This window comes from Danio aesculapii, chromosome 5 (assembly GCF_903798145.1).
Source record: "Danio aesculapii chromosome 5, fDanAes4.1, whole genome shotgun sequence".
NCBI lineage: Eukaryota > Metazoa > Chordata > Actinopteri > Cypriniformes > Danionidae > Danio > Danio aesculapii.
In genome coordinates, this window is record NC_079439.1 from 4,308,604 (window position 1) to 4,320,742 (window position 12,139).

The window sequence follows — 12,139 nt, forward strand, 5'->3', positions numbered from 1 at the left end:
CCCTGCTATGCTAGTCATTGCATTATCATACATGTAGTTGATTATTAGCCCTCCTTTGAAAAATATTTCCGAAGTGATGTTGAACAGAGCAATGAAGATTTTCATAGTATTTCTTATTACATCTATTTTTTCTGAAGTAAATTTTTTTCTATTTTTGTAGTTTGACTGGAGTAAAAAAACATTATTTAAAAAAAATGAAGAAGCAAAAACTACTAAAGCCCAGCTCACATTGTGCGTTTTATTTTATATATCATATTATTTATATTTTACACACATATATATATATATATATATATATATATATATATATATATATATATATATATATATATATATATATATATATATATATATATATATATATATATATATATAGTATATATATGTATATATATATATATATGTATATGTGTGATTGTAGCATGTCAGACTGCACGAACATGGCTTCCATGTCACACTGTAAGATCTCAGCCGTCATAATGTCAGACTGAACGACAATGAAGATGCACCAAACACGGAAGAAAACTCCTCCGGGGTTTGACGTCATCCACCCGTGACACTTTCACTATCCTGCGTTCTGAAATGATTCCTCACAGCGAACATAAACTATCTGTAGAGGCAGTTTTGGACACAGCATGTCTCAACAATAAAACCAGGAAGACATGTTTTGACATTTTCCTGAGGTTGTTTGAATTGTCGCGTGGATTGCGTCATCAGATTCTGCACTCCTATTGGTTGTTGGATTGACGCTCATCGCAGCTGTTGTCACTCTATAGGAAAATGTCTGAAATCTTCTGACACTGCCAGAACTTCATCAGAGGGAAAATCTGATTGCAACTTGCACCAAGCTGCTGTCTGTGTACATGTCAAACCAACGATCAAAGACCACCGATTTTAGCAGAGGATTTCAGGAATCTTTTAGGAATTCCCAAATTTCTCTGACAAAATCGTGGCTGAAATCTCACAGTGTGAGCAGAGCTTAAGGTCAATATTATTATTAATTTTCCTTCGGTTTAGTCCCTTTATTCATCAGGGGTCGCCACAGCAGAATGAACCGCCAACTATTCCAGCATGTGTTTTACACGGCGGATCCCCTTTCAGCTGCAACCCAGTACTGGGAACATCCATACACACTCACATTCACACACACTCTTACACTGCGGCGAATTTAGTTTATTCAATTCACCTGTACCGCATGTGTTCGGATTGTGGGGGAAACCGGAGCACCCAGAGAAAACCAACACAGGGAGAACATGCAAACTCCACACAGAACTGCCAACTGACCCAGTCGGGACTCGAACCAGCAACCTTCTTGCTGTGAGGCAACAGTGCTAACCACTGAGCCATTGTGTCACCTCAATGTTATTATAACTTACGAAATACGTTTTATTTTAACATGCTACAGAATAAAATGATTGTTGTCCAATGGCTTAAAGTAACTCGTGTGGTTAACTTAACCTAATTAGGTCTTTAGATTTGCACTTTAAGCTGAATTGCTCATATCCTGCACAAAACCTCATTTTATTATTGTGCAAAGACTAAAGTAATCAACTATCAGAAATTAGCTATTCAGTTTACTCCGTTTATAAATGTGTTAAACATTCGGTGAAACATTACTTGGGAAATATTTAAAAAACAATAACAAATTCTCAGGAGGGCTAATAATTGAGTCTTTAACTGTATACTCACTACATGTGTTTGGATCATTTTCAGGCGTCGAGAGAAACATGCAAAAACCATCGATATCGCGCAGGAGGAGGTGTTGACGTGTTTGGGAATTCACCTGTACGAGCGGCTGCACAGGATCTGGCAGAAACTGAGAGCAGAAGAGCAGACGTGGCAGATGCTCTTCTATCTGGGCATTGATGCACTGCGCAAAAGCTTCGAGGTAATTCTCTCGTCTCATATTTGTCCCGTGCTTCATTCCTACATTTTCATTTCCATAAATGACATACAAGTCTTATATCCGGACATTAACCTCCTGTGAAGTGCTTTGAAATGTGCATTTTTGCTTTTGACGTAATCTCAACTGAAACACGAAGAGGGGGCGGGACATAGAGTAGCTCCTCCCCTTCAAAAAAAACAGCCAATAGCGTTTTGTTTTGATCACAGCTCTGTCAGTGAGAGTGGTTGAGCTCAAGCACATCAAATGAAAAGCAAGTGAGAAGGGGCGGGACATGTCAGATTATAGAGAGCTTTTGATTGATCAGAAGATTTGATGAGATACTGAATTATGAGGAGATCAAATAAATCATTGATCCATTTATGTGATAGTGAAAAACTGTAAGCTTTGAATGTTTATATTTTCTATACGCGTGTTGTCACTGTTTTGTAGCACACTAGCTTATAGATATCCCTCAACAAATTATATGAAATTAACCCGAAAATAAATGAAAGACATTTAGCAAATTATAATTTCGAAACCAGGCATGATCAGACGGTCTATACCAGATGTCGAATTGGACATTCTAGGTTGACACATTCATATTTATTAAATAACGAAGAATCACCTAAATGTAATATCTGCCAGACTGCTCTCACCATCAAACATATTTTGTTGGAATGTAGAAGTTTAAATTCCGTTAGACAGGATTTTTATAAGGAGAGTACTTTGATGGACATTTTTAAAAACGTACCTCCAGGAAGAGTTTTACATTTTTTATCAAAAATAGATCTGAAAAACCATATTTAACTTTGAATAAATTTTTTGTAAATTTTATCTATTTATATTTTATATATTTGTCTAAGTAATTTATTTATTTATTTATTTTTTTAATATAATACGAATTTGTTTTTATCATGTAATAGTTTAATGTATATACATTTGGCCACGAAATAGCCATAAGTTGCTGATGTGGCAATAAATATGTAATAATAAATAATATAGATATCCCTCAAACTACCAGACAGAAACTAACACCTAAAAACTTTATTTTAATTTCACTGGACGTTTAAATAAATGAACACCATGGCCTCTTATTTAATAATTTAATGATAATTCCTTATATAGTGCTTTTCTGGACACTCAAAGCACTTTACAGATATTTGGGGGAATCTCATCCACCACCAGTGTGCAGCATCACCTGTTGACTCGACGGCAGCCATATTGCATCAGACTGCACACCACACACCAGCTGATTGGTGGAGAGGAGACAGAGTGATGAAGCTATTTATGATAAGGGGATGGTTAGGAAGCCATGGTGGACAGAGGCCAGTGGGAAAATTTGGCCAGGACACCGGGGTTAAACCCCTACTCTTTTTCGAAGGACATCCTAGGTTTTTTTAATGACCACAGAGGGTCAGGACCTCGGTTTAACGTCTCATCTAAAAGATGGTGAAAAAGTACTTGGGAAAGACAGCCTAGTTTTCAATCGAAGCTTTCTTAAATGTGAAATATGTCTGAAATATGTTTAGATGTTGCTCCTGTGACACGATCTATATTGTAAAAAGTGCTATAGAAATAAAGATGAATGAGAATTATACTTTTATTTATGGTTGTAAACTACATTAAATTGTATAGCTGGAAATGATATTAAAGTCACAGGAATTTAAACAGTATACATGGGTGAGAGACATTTTTGAGTCTGCTTTAAAGTAAATTTACAGTAGTGATTTCATACACATTAAATACAGTAAGCTCATTAATGCCAGTAAAGTGTCTACAACGAATACTGACAAAAAAGTGCATTATACTGTCAAAGAAATTGGTGGAATAATGTCATTTAGAAAAATATTATTATTTATGTAAACATTAAGCATGCTTATTTTGAGCTGTACTTATTTTAAATATAAAAATGTGTAGGAATGGGTTTAAAACCACAGCGGTTCGAACTGTAGTTCTGCCAAATGACTTAATAATTATCAGTATTGATGGTAACAAACTGTACATTCTAGTCGAACCATTCTTCTGCAATCTCATACCAAAAACGGAAATAAGGGCAGTATTAATAGCTATAAATGTGGGAGATCATTGATATTATGTGATTGTATTGCAATATGGAACAATTAAATGTTGATGTTAAATCAAGTAATTCACAAATACTTGAAAATGAGATGATTTAATGACAATCATTCTCTATGGTTACAACTGAATTAGTTACGAAATAACTGTATAAAATGATCAAATGTGAATTAATAAAAACATATAAATTGTACCCAGCTTAAATCTAGAATTAAAGTTACAAGAGGTAGAAGGAGAGACACGGGGAGAGAGAGACAAAGAGAGAGCAGGCCCAGAAGTTAGCCTGATTGCAGTAGAGCCAGAGAAGATAGACTCCAGAGGAGGAGAGGAGCAGAGGAGGAAAACGCAGAAACAGTTTTACAGCTATTTTGTATCTTTCTTGACCATGTGACTAAAGCCCAAAATGCTGAGACATTCAAACTGACCAATCAACATGTGACCACATCGTAAAACCCCCAAAGTCCACACACCAGACCCTGATCTTATCAGAATCTGCCTTTGGAGTCAGTATGGACCTTCTTGAGTCAAAAATACATGTTTTGTCATATAAACAAACGCATATGATAATTTAGCCTCTTACAATTGTGAAAAAAAAATGCTAAATTAATTCATTCATTTTCCTTCGGCTTAGTCCCTTATTTATCAGGGGTCGCCACAGCGGAATGAACCGCCAACTATTCCGTCATGCCCTTCCAGCCGCAACCTAATACTAGGAAACACCCCTGTACACACTTATTCACGCATACTCACACATACAATACGGCCAATTTAGTTCACCCAATTCACTTAAAGCGCATGTATTTGGACTGTGGAGGAAACTGGAGCACCCGGAGGAAGCCCATGCCACTTGTGGAGAGCATGCAAACTCCACACAGAAATGTCTAATGGTCCAGCCGGGACTCGAACCAGCGACCTTCTTGCTGTGAGGCCACAGTGATAACCACTGAGCCTCCGTGCTGCCGACTTTGCTAATAATACATTTATTATTGACAAGTGGGTAAAACGTAGTGTTTAAAGGGCAGTGGAAATGAAAAAAATAATTAACTATTATTATTATTATTATTATGAGTATTTTGAGGTCAAAATGTAATTCTTACATAGAGTATTTTCATTTAAAGGGCACCTATGATAAATCATCTTTTGTAAGCTGTTTGGACAGAACTGTGCCTAGGTATAGTGTCTCCAAAGTCATGTTGGATAAATACACAATAAACACAATAAGTCTCTTTTTTTTTTAATTACCTGACGTTAAAATAGGATCCAAATCCTTCCCATTTTGAGGCCGACTGCAACTTGACATAGGAGTGCGGTTTCCCCGCCCGCTGAATTGATTGACAGACGCATATTAACATGTCTCACAGAAACGCGTATAATCATATCAACAAGACAGGATGTGCGCAAAGCAACCGGGATTAAAAGATCTGTTCAGCGCTCTGTGATCATCAATCATCATCAACTGTGATCAAGAATGAGTTTTACAAGTTTAAAACAGTGCATGTTTGTATTAAGGACAGCAAAATCCCTACGTAATTCATCACCCCAGCCGCATAGTGTCAATACAATTATGAAAGACGATGCTTCAAACCCGGTTTGTGGACCCAGGTTTATTGTGTATATTAACATAACAGATATCCATACAGCAGTGGATATTAACATGTATCCTGTCACATTTGCCATGCAAATACAGTGCAAAGCTAACGTGTGTGTGTCATGCATGTACACGCGAGCGAACTTTATAACGACATCGTGTGTGACTCATCACTTTATAAAGGCTTGAATTAACTCCACAGCAAATACATCAAATAACCGTTGTGAAAGTTCTTACCGTAGTAAGGGAGATCTGCTTCATTCATGTCTGTCACTAAACTGTTTGTCTACCTGAAGACTATGGCTGTGACACACACAAGGGAACGGTGGGCGGGGAGAACCAGCTCATTAGCATTAAAGGCACAGGCAACAAAAACAGCTACAGTGTTAAAACAGCCCACATTTTCCAGATTTAAAAAGGTATAATAAATAATCTGATGGGTGTTTTGAGCTGAAACTTTACAGACACATTCTGGAGACACATAAGACTCATATTAAATCTTGAAAAATGGGTAAAATAGGTGCCCTTTAAATGTGAATGGTTAGTTTTCTTATTATGCTTAACAATATTTATTGGTGTGTAAACTATTTTTACATTGACATTTTAATGGGTGTCTTCTGTAAATAGTGGTAAAAATGTTTAACAATCATAATTCTTATCTCAGAAATATATAATAATAATTAAAATATGTGAGGAATAAAAACAAAAAAAAATGCAATGCTTTTACTGTGTTGACGCTTGAAGGGAAAAGGGAAATAAAGAGACATTGTGAGTTTGTGCTTGGGGAAAGTGCCGTATATTATAATGCTGACCGTAAAGCGCATGTATTGAATGATGTGCAGATGGCGGTGGAGAAAGTTCAGGGCATCAGTCGACTGGAGCAGCTCTGTGAGGAGCTCTCAGAAGAGGAGCGAGCCAAAGAGCTCAAACAGGAGAAAAAGAGGCAGAAGCGCAAGAACAGACGTAAAAACAAGTGTGGCTTTGAGCAAGAGGTGGAAGAGGAAAAGGATAAAAGTCTTGATGAGGTAATGACTCTGTTTCTTTTCCTATTTTTTACTGTCTTCTCTAATAGCACTATTACACTGCGTAAACATTTGAATGAATTGTTTAGGCATCAGAATGCCCCTAGTTGGCTTGTTTATTCACAATTGTGCTACCCTTTGTATAAAGATATTTGAGGAGGAAATGATTTTGTAAATATAATATTCAGAGGTCTCTGTTCCATATTAAGGATGCATTTATTGAATCATAAATACAGCAAAAATAGTAACATTGTGATATATTGCGGTTTAAAATAGCTGTTTTCTTTCTGCATAAATATTTACATTTTGTGGTGTTAAGTTGAATTCTTTGCAGCCATTACACCGGTCTTCAGTATGCTGCTCAAGAAATATTTCTTCTCCTTCTTCTTCTTCTCCTTCTCCTTCTCCTCCTTCTACTTCTTCTTCTTCTGCATATTATTATTATTATTATTATTATTATTATGAGTGTTAAAATTTGTCATATTTTTAAGGAAACTGTTGCAGGTTTATAAAATTGTTTGATTAAAAAAAAGAATCTATTGATCCTATCTGAATCAGAATTCATTAAAAAAACATTGATCCAAAATACTGGATATTGGATCTAACATTTATTTCATTATCAGTATAGTATTTAAACGGAATAAATCAAAGTGAATGTCAGGTATGACTATGTTGAATTTAAGTTTAACATGTTTATTAATCCCAAAAGGTGCATTTAAAATAGAGGAAGTAGCGTTCTACAACAAGTGTAATATATATTAAACAGACCAGGGGTTCTCAACCTTTTTCAGTTCTGGGCCCACCTCTTTCTCCGGTTAATTTTTGATGGCCCACCTGACTGACACTCTAAAGTTTTTGTCTACATAAAATGCTCATTTTAATCCTTTATTTATTAACATCATTTATTATTTATCATTTATTAAATATAATATAAAATATAGAATTAAATATTTTTTTTAAACATTTAAACATACACCGATTCAAAGAGAACCACAGGTTAACAGGGAATTTGCGAAAGGCCAGCTTCTGCTTTTTAACTGGACTGACTAATACTACTATTCAATATCTGCTATTCAAAAATATACAAACAAATGTACAATACAGTTTAACACCCTAAATCTGTTGAAACTGGTTGATCTGATGGTGGTTGAGTTTGCAGCTGGATATTATTGGGAGATTGCTGACAGGAACAGTGAACAGCTCTGCCAGAGCGCGTGCAAGTTTATTTTTGCAGTCTATGGCAGAAAGTCCACTGTGCCTTGCTAGATTGTTCTGTTTGGGTGCACATCCATTATAAAACACTTGCAGGACATTCATTTGGACAACTATGCGGATATTTTAAGTGGTTCACATCAAAACGCACAAAGAGAGACTTTCACTTTACACAGTTTGTGAATGAACAGACTTGCGTGTACGGGTCGCAGACGCGATCATTATGAGGCTGTTTTTGCACCAAGTTTAAAATAATCAATCAGAAAACAGGAGAAAGACCATTACTTGGATCCTTTTAATATAGAATATTAATAATGAAATCCAAAAATGATAGTTAAGTATTGAAAGATATCGCGGCCCACCTGCAGGATCGCCACTAGTTGAGAATCCCTGAAATAGACAATGCAAGAAAAAGAAGTAAAATCACAGTCTAGCATGCGTCACAATACATTCGATACTTAAACAATCACATTTGAAATTCAGAATTAAAATAAAACATGCTAAACCTATAAAATGTGAAAACAAATAGCCATCCAGCATGGTTCATAATAAATTCCATGCATAAACAATACAATTTTAAATTCAGACTTCAACTAAAACATGCTAAACCTTTAAAAGTTAAAAAACAAAGCCTCTGGAACAAAAGTGAATTCATATCTATTAGACATCTGTTAGCATTAGATATCTATTAACATTTCAATGCTTCTAAAACATCTGCAAGAGGACTGTATTTCAAAGTAAGATGCATTTACAGTGAATCCAATAAGTGTGTTTGTGTTTGTCAGGGTTCATCAGAGTCTGTGGACAGCGGCTGTAAGTCGTGCGGCAGTGGAGAAGAGTCTGCTGGCAGTGTGGAGGTCATCATCACCAGCCAGAGCTCCGCCTGCACCTGCCCCACCGCCTCCATTCTGCATTCCCCCAAAACCAAGAAAGGTAAATACACTGAGGGTCTGACTTTCTATATAGTGGTGCAGATAAAGTACATCTGATCGGTGTGTTTGTGTCTGTTTTTTCCTCCAGCTCTGCTGCCTCATAGTAATGGCAGTGACTGTGGCTACTGTTCCAGTATGGAGGGCAGCGAGACGGGCTCCAGAGAGGGCTCAGATGTGGCTTGCACTGAGGGCATGTGTAGCCATGATGAGACAGGTATGCAAATCAGAATTTTTTTGGATTGACAGATATTTTATAATGGACATTCAGGTTGTTGTTTTTCACCCATACACTAGCCTCTTTCACACAGTGATGCTGGTAAATATCTGGAAAATTTCCAGGAATGACTTTAGTGGTACTTTCAAAAGGTTGTGATGGTTTTCTTTCTATTTTCTCTCAACAATTTACAACGATGGCAATATTAAAAATTAAAATTTATATATTTTTGTGTAGCATGCTAAATAATGTGATATTCAATGCAGGATATGATATTTTAATAAATGTTACAACCAACATTCCTTTTTATTTTGCTTCAGGGAAAGCATCACCACAACTTCTGAAAGTTAACAGTTTTACTGTTGCTTAAAATAAATCTGACATTTTAACAATGTAAACAAACAAGAATCAATCAAATGTATTTATAACTTAAAATATAAATGATTTCATCAACTTGAAAACATAAAGAACAATCAGGAAAACAAAAACACGTTGTTACTACTTTGCTGCTTTCCACTGCATTATTTCAGCATCCATATTAAAACTGTTGCATATTTTTGGACAAGAAGAGCAGAATGTCCATTGCTGATGACCATTAAATGCGTCATAAATAGGGATGATCATTTCAGTTCATTTTGCCAACTGACAACTGGCACCCGTTAACCGAATATTAACCGTTAACTGGTAAGGTTATTATTAGTTATTATATAACAAAAAAAAAATGATGTGTCTATTTTGTTTCTGACACATTAAATGTTGCATTTTAAAAATACTCATTTATTTAAACATATTAACAACAGAACAAAACAACAGAGCATCTTCACGCACCTGCAGTGTTTCCAACAGCACAGAAATAAAGAATAAACTAAATAAAAAGACTAAAGTAAATAGGCCTGCCCTACATATTTTTCACTTAAATTACAAGTTTGGATTACAAAATGAAAACACAGACTGAATCCATTTTAAGAAGCGGCAGAGGCTATTTTTTCCAATCATGTTTTTTTTTTTTTTTTAACAAATAAAAATATCAGGCTGCTTTAAATCGATCGCTCCACAGAAAATATGCATTTAATTAATGCTCCGCCGTTATTAATATATTACAAACCTCTGTCAACATTTTAAACAGAAGTCACCATTTTAAAGATTGTCTTGAGCTTCTGGTTTTACCTTAGAACTTGTGTGCTTTTAACTCCTCTCTCAATGGCGGTTCATGTGCGCGCGCTGTGTTTGATGAAAGTCAATAACAAGGCTCATATGTTGACTTTTTGTAAAGTACAGGCTACTATAGCATATACAGTTTTGTTGTTTTCATATGATATTGCATTAATTTGCATACATGTTTTATATGCAGTTTGGTGCGGAGATATAATTATACAAAAATCAAGAAAATCTTTGGATTTGTTTGATTAGGCTATGTAGGGTATTTTAAAATATAATATTTTATAAAAACTATTAATAACTGTAATTTACCAAATGGGAAAAAGGTTGGTTAGTTGGTTGTACATTTAGGGCCCTATACACCTGGTGCAAGACGTGTTTAGCGCGATTTGTTGTGCAACCCTTACACGTTGTTGCACAACCCTTAAACGTTGTTGCGCAACCCTTTCCGCTGCTTCCATGCCGCCTTCATCTCCGGGGGGGGCTTTTTCAGTTACCTTTTGACAATTTGCGTTTGTATAATGTTGTTATTATTATGAGCAGTATTACTTATTATATGCATATTTTAGTTTGTTTAAATAAAAACAAGTTTAGATTTGTCCACCTGTGAGGTTTTGGAGACTTCTGCATCACCATATGGAGCATAAGAACAGGACGTGTGTTTGGATATAACTCCGTTTTTTTGACCACACTTTATTTATTTATTTATTTATTTATTTATATATATATATATATATATATATATATATATATATATATATATATATATATATATATATATATATATATATATATATATATATATATATATATATTATATATATATATATTTATATATATAAATATATATATATATATATTTATTTATTTTTTTTAGGGGTTTTCACCTTTATTGATAGAACAGTGGAGATTTTTAAAGACAGGAAAGTGTGGGGAGCAGAGAGAAGGGAAGGATCGGCAAAGGACCTCAAGCCGGGAATCGAACTCGGGTCGCCGCAAGCACCTGTGTGCTATATGTCGACGCACTAACCACTAGGCTATTGGCGCTGACGACCACACTTCATTATTATTGTTCATTTATTCCTTTGCTGGAAATTAGATCTGAATTTAGAAATAGTTTCTAAACAAATCTTTGTGTTTAACAAACGGAATTAAATATGTAGGCTAATGGATGACTTCAGCGTAGTGCGTACAACACTGTTTCCTTATCCACGAAAGTGAATAAGGGAAAAAGAAAGTAAAGGTGGATTGGAGGAGGCTCATTCTTTATCCTTTGTGCAGCCAAAGTTAAAAACAAAAATGTAATCATATTTTTTAATCGTTTAACTGATACCTTTAATCGGTTAAGAGCGCTCCCTTTGGTTAACGGTTAATCGGTTATTATGAACACCCCTAGTCATAACAGTCTTGCGAAAAGGGTCTAACATATTTATTGCTGTTTTAATCAGTCAGGAACAAAAACCGAAGATTCCCTTGATTGATTGATTGATTAATTGATTGATTGATTTCTGTCTCCAGGTGAATTCTCCTGCATTCACCGCTGCTCAGAAGAGAAGGAGGAGGACGCTGTGGACAGCTGTGTGGAGTGCTGGGCCAACTCTGAAGACAGCACAAAGGGCAAAAACAAAAAGAAGAAAAGGAAAAACAAGGGCACACTTTGCAGAAACGAGAGCGTGAGTTATTTTATTTTTATTATTTGTTTCTCATGGATCAATTTTACATCATTAACTTTTAATAAAGATGCATCTCAGAGTAGTTTGAACTTGTTGAATGGTATAGTACATATCATGAGTTCATCATTCATTTATTTATAGCTGTTAAGACACTGTAATATAAATGATGTGGCACTTTGATTACAACTGTAACTGGGTTTCTAGAAGTTAAGTTGGGCCCTAAAGCAGGGATGTCAAACTCAATTCCCGGAGGGCCACAACCCTGCACAGTTTACTTCCAGCCCTGCTTCAACACACTTAAGCTGCGGTCACACTTGACTTTTCTTCCCATAGACTTCCATTCATACACGGAAACGCGGGGTCATGCGTCAAGATTCGC

At 35.5% G+C, this 12,139-nt stretch overlaps 1 protein-coding gene across 2 annotated transcripts in view; it reads left to right on the forward strand.

Annotated features, from left to right (window-relative positions):
• Window positions 1-12,139, forward strand: part of ggnbp2 (gametogenetin binding protein 2) — a 36,218-nt gene that overhangs the window by 16,385 nt on the left and 7,694 nt on the right. Inside the window, exons 8-12 of one of the 2 annotated variants that reach the window (XM_056457244.1) lie at window positions 1,714-1,888; window positions 6,392-6,574; window positions 8,569-8,716; window positions 8,804-8,929; window positions 11,606-11,760. In XM_056457244.1, the coding sequence (XP_056313219.1) occupies window positions 1,714-1,888; window positions 6,392-6,574; window positions 8,569-8,716; window positions 8,804-8,929; window positions 11,606-11,760 (787 nt within the window). The remainder of the gene's footprint in view (window positions 1-1,713; window positions 1,889-6,391; window positions 6,575-8,568; window positions 8,717-8,803; window positions 8,930-11,605; window positions 11,761-12,139) is intronic. The other variant, XM_056457245.1, reaches the window with a different exon arrangement.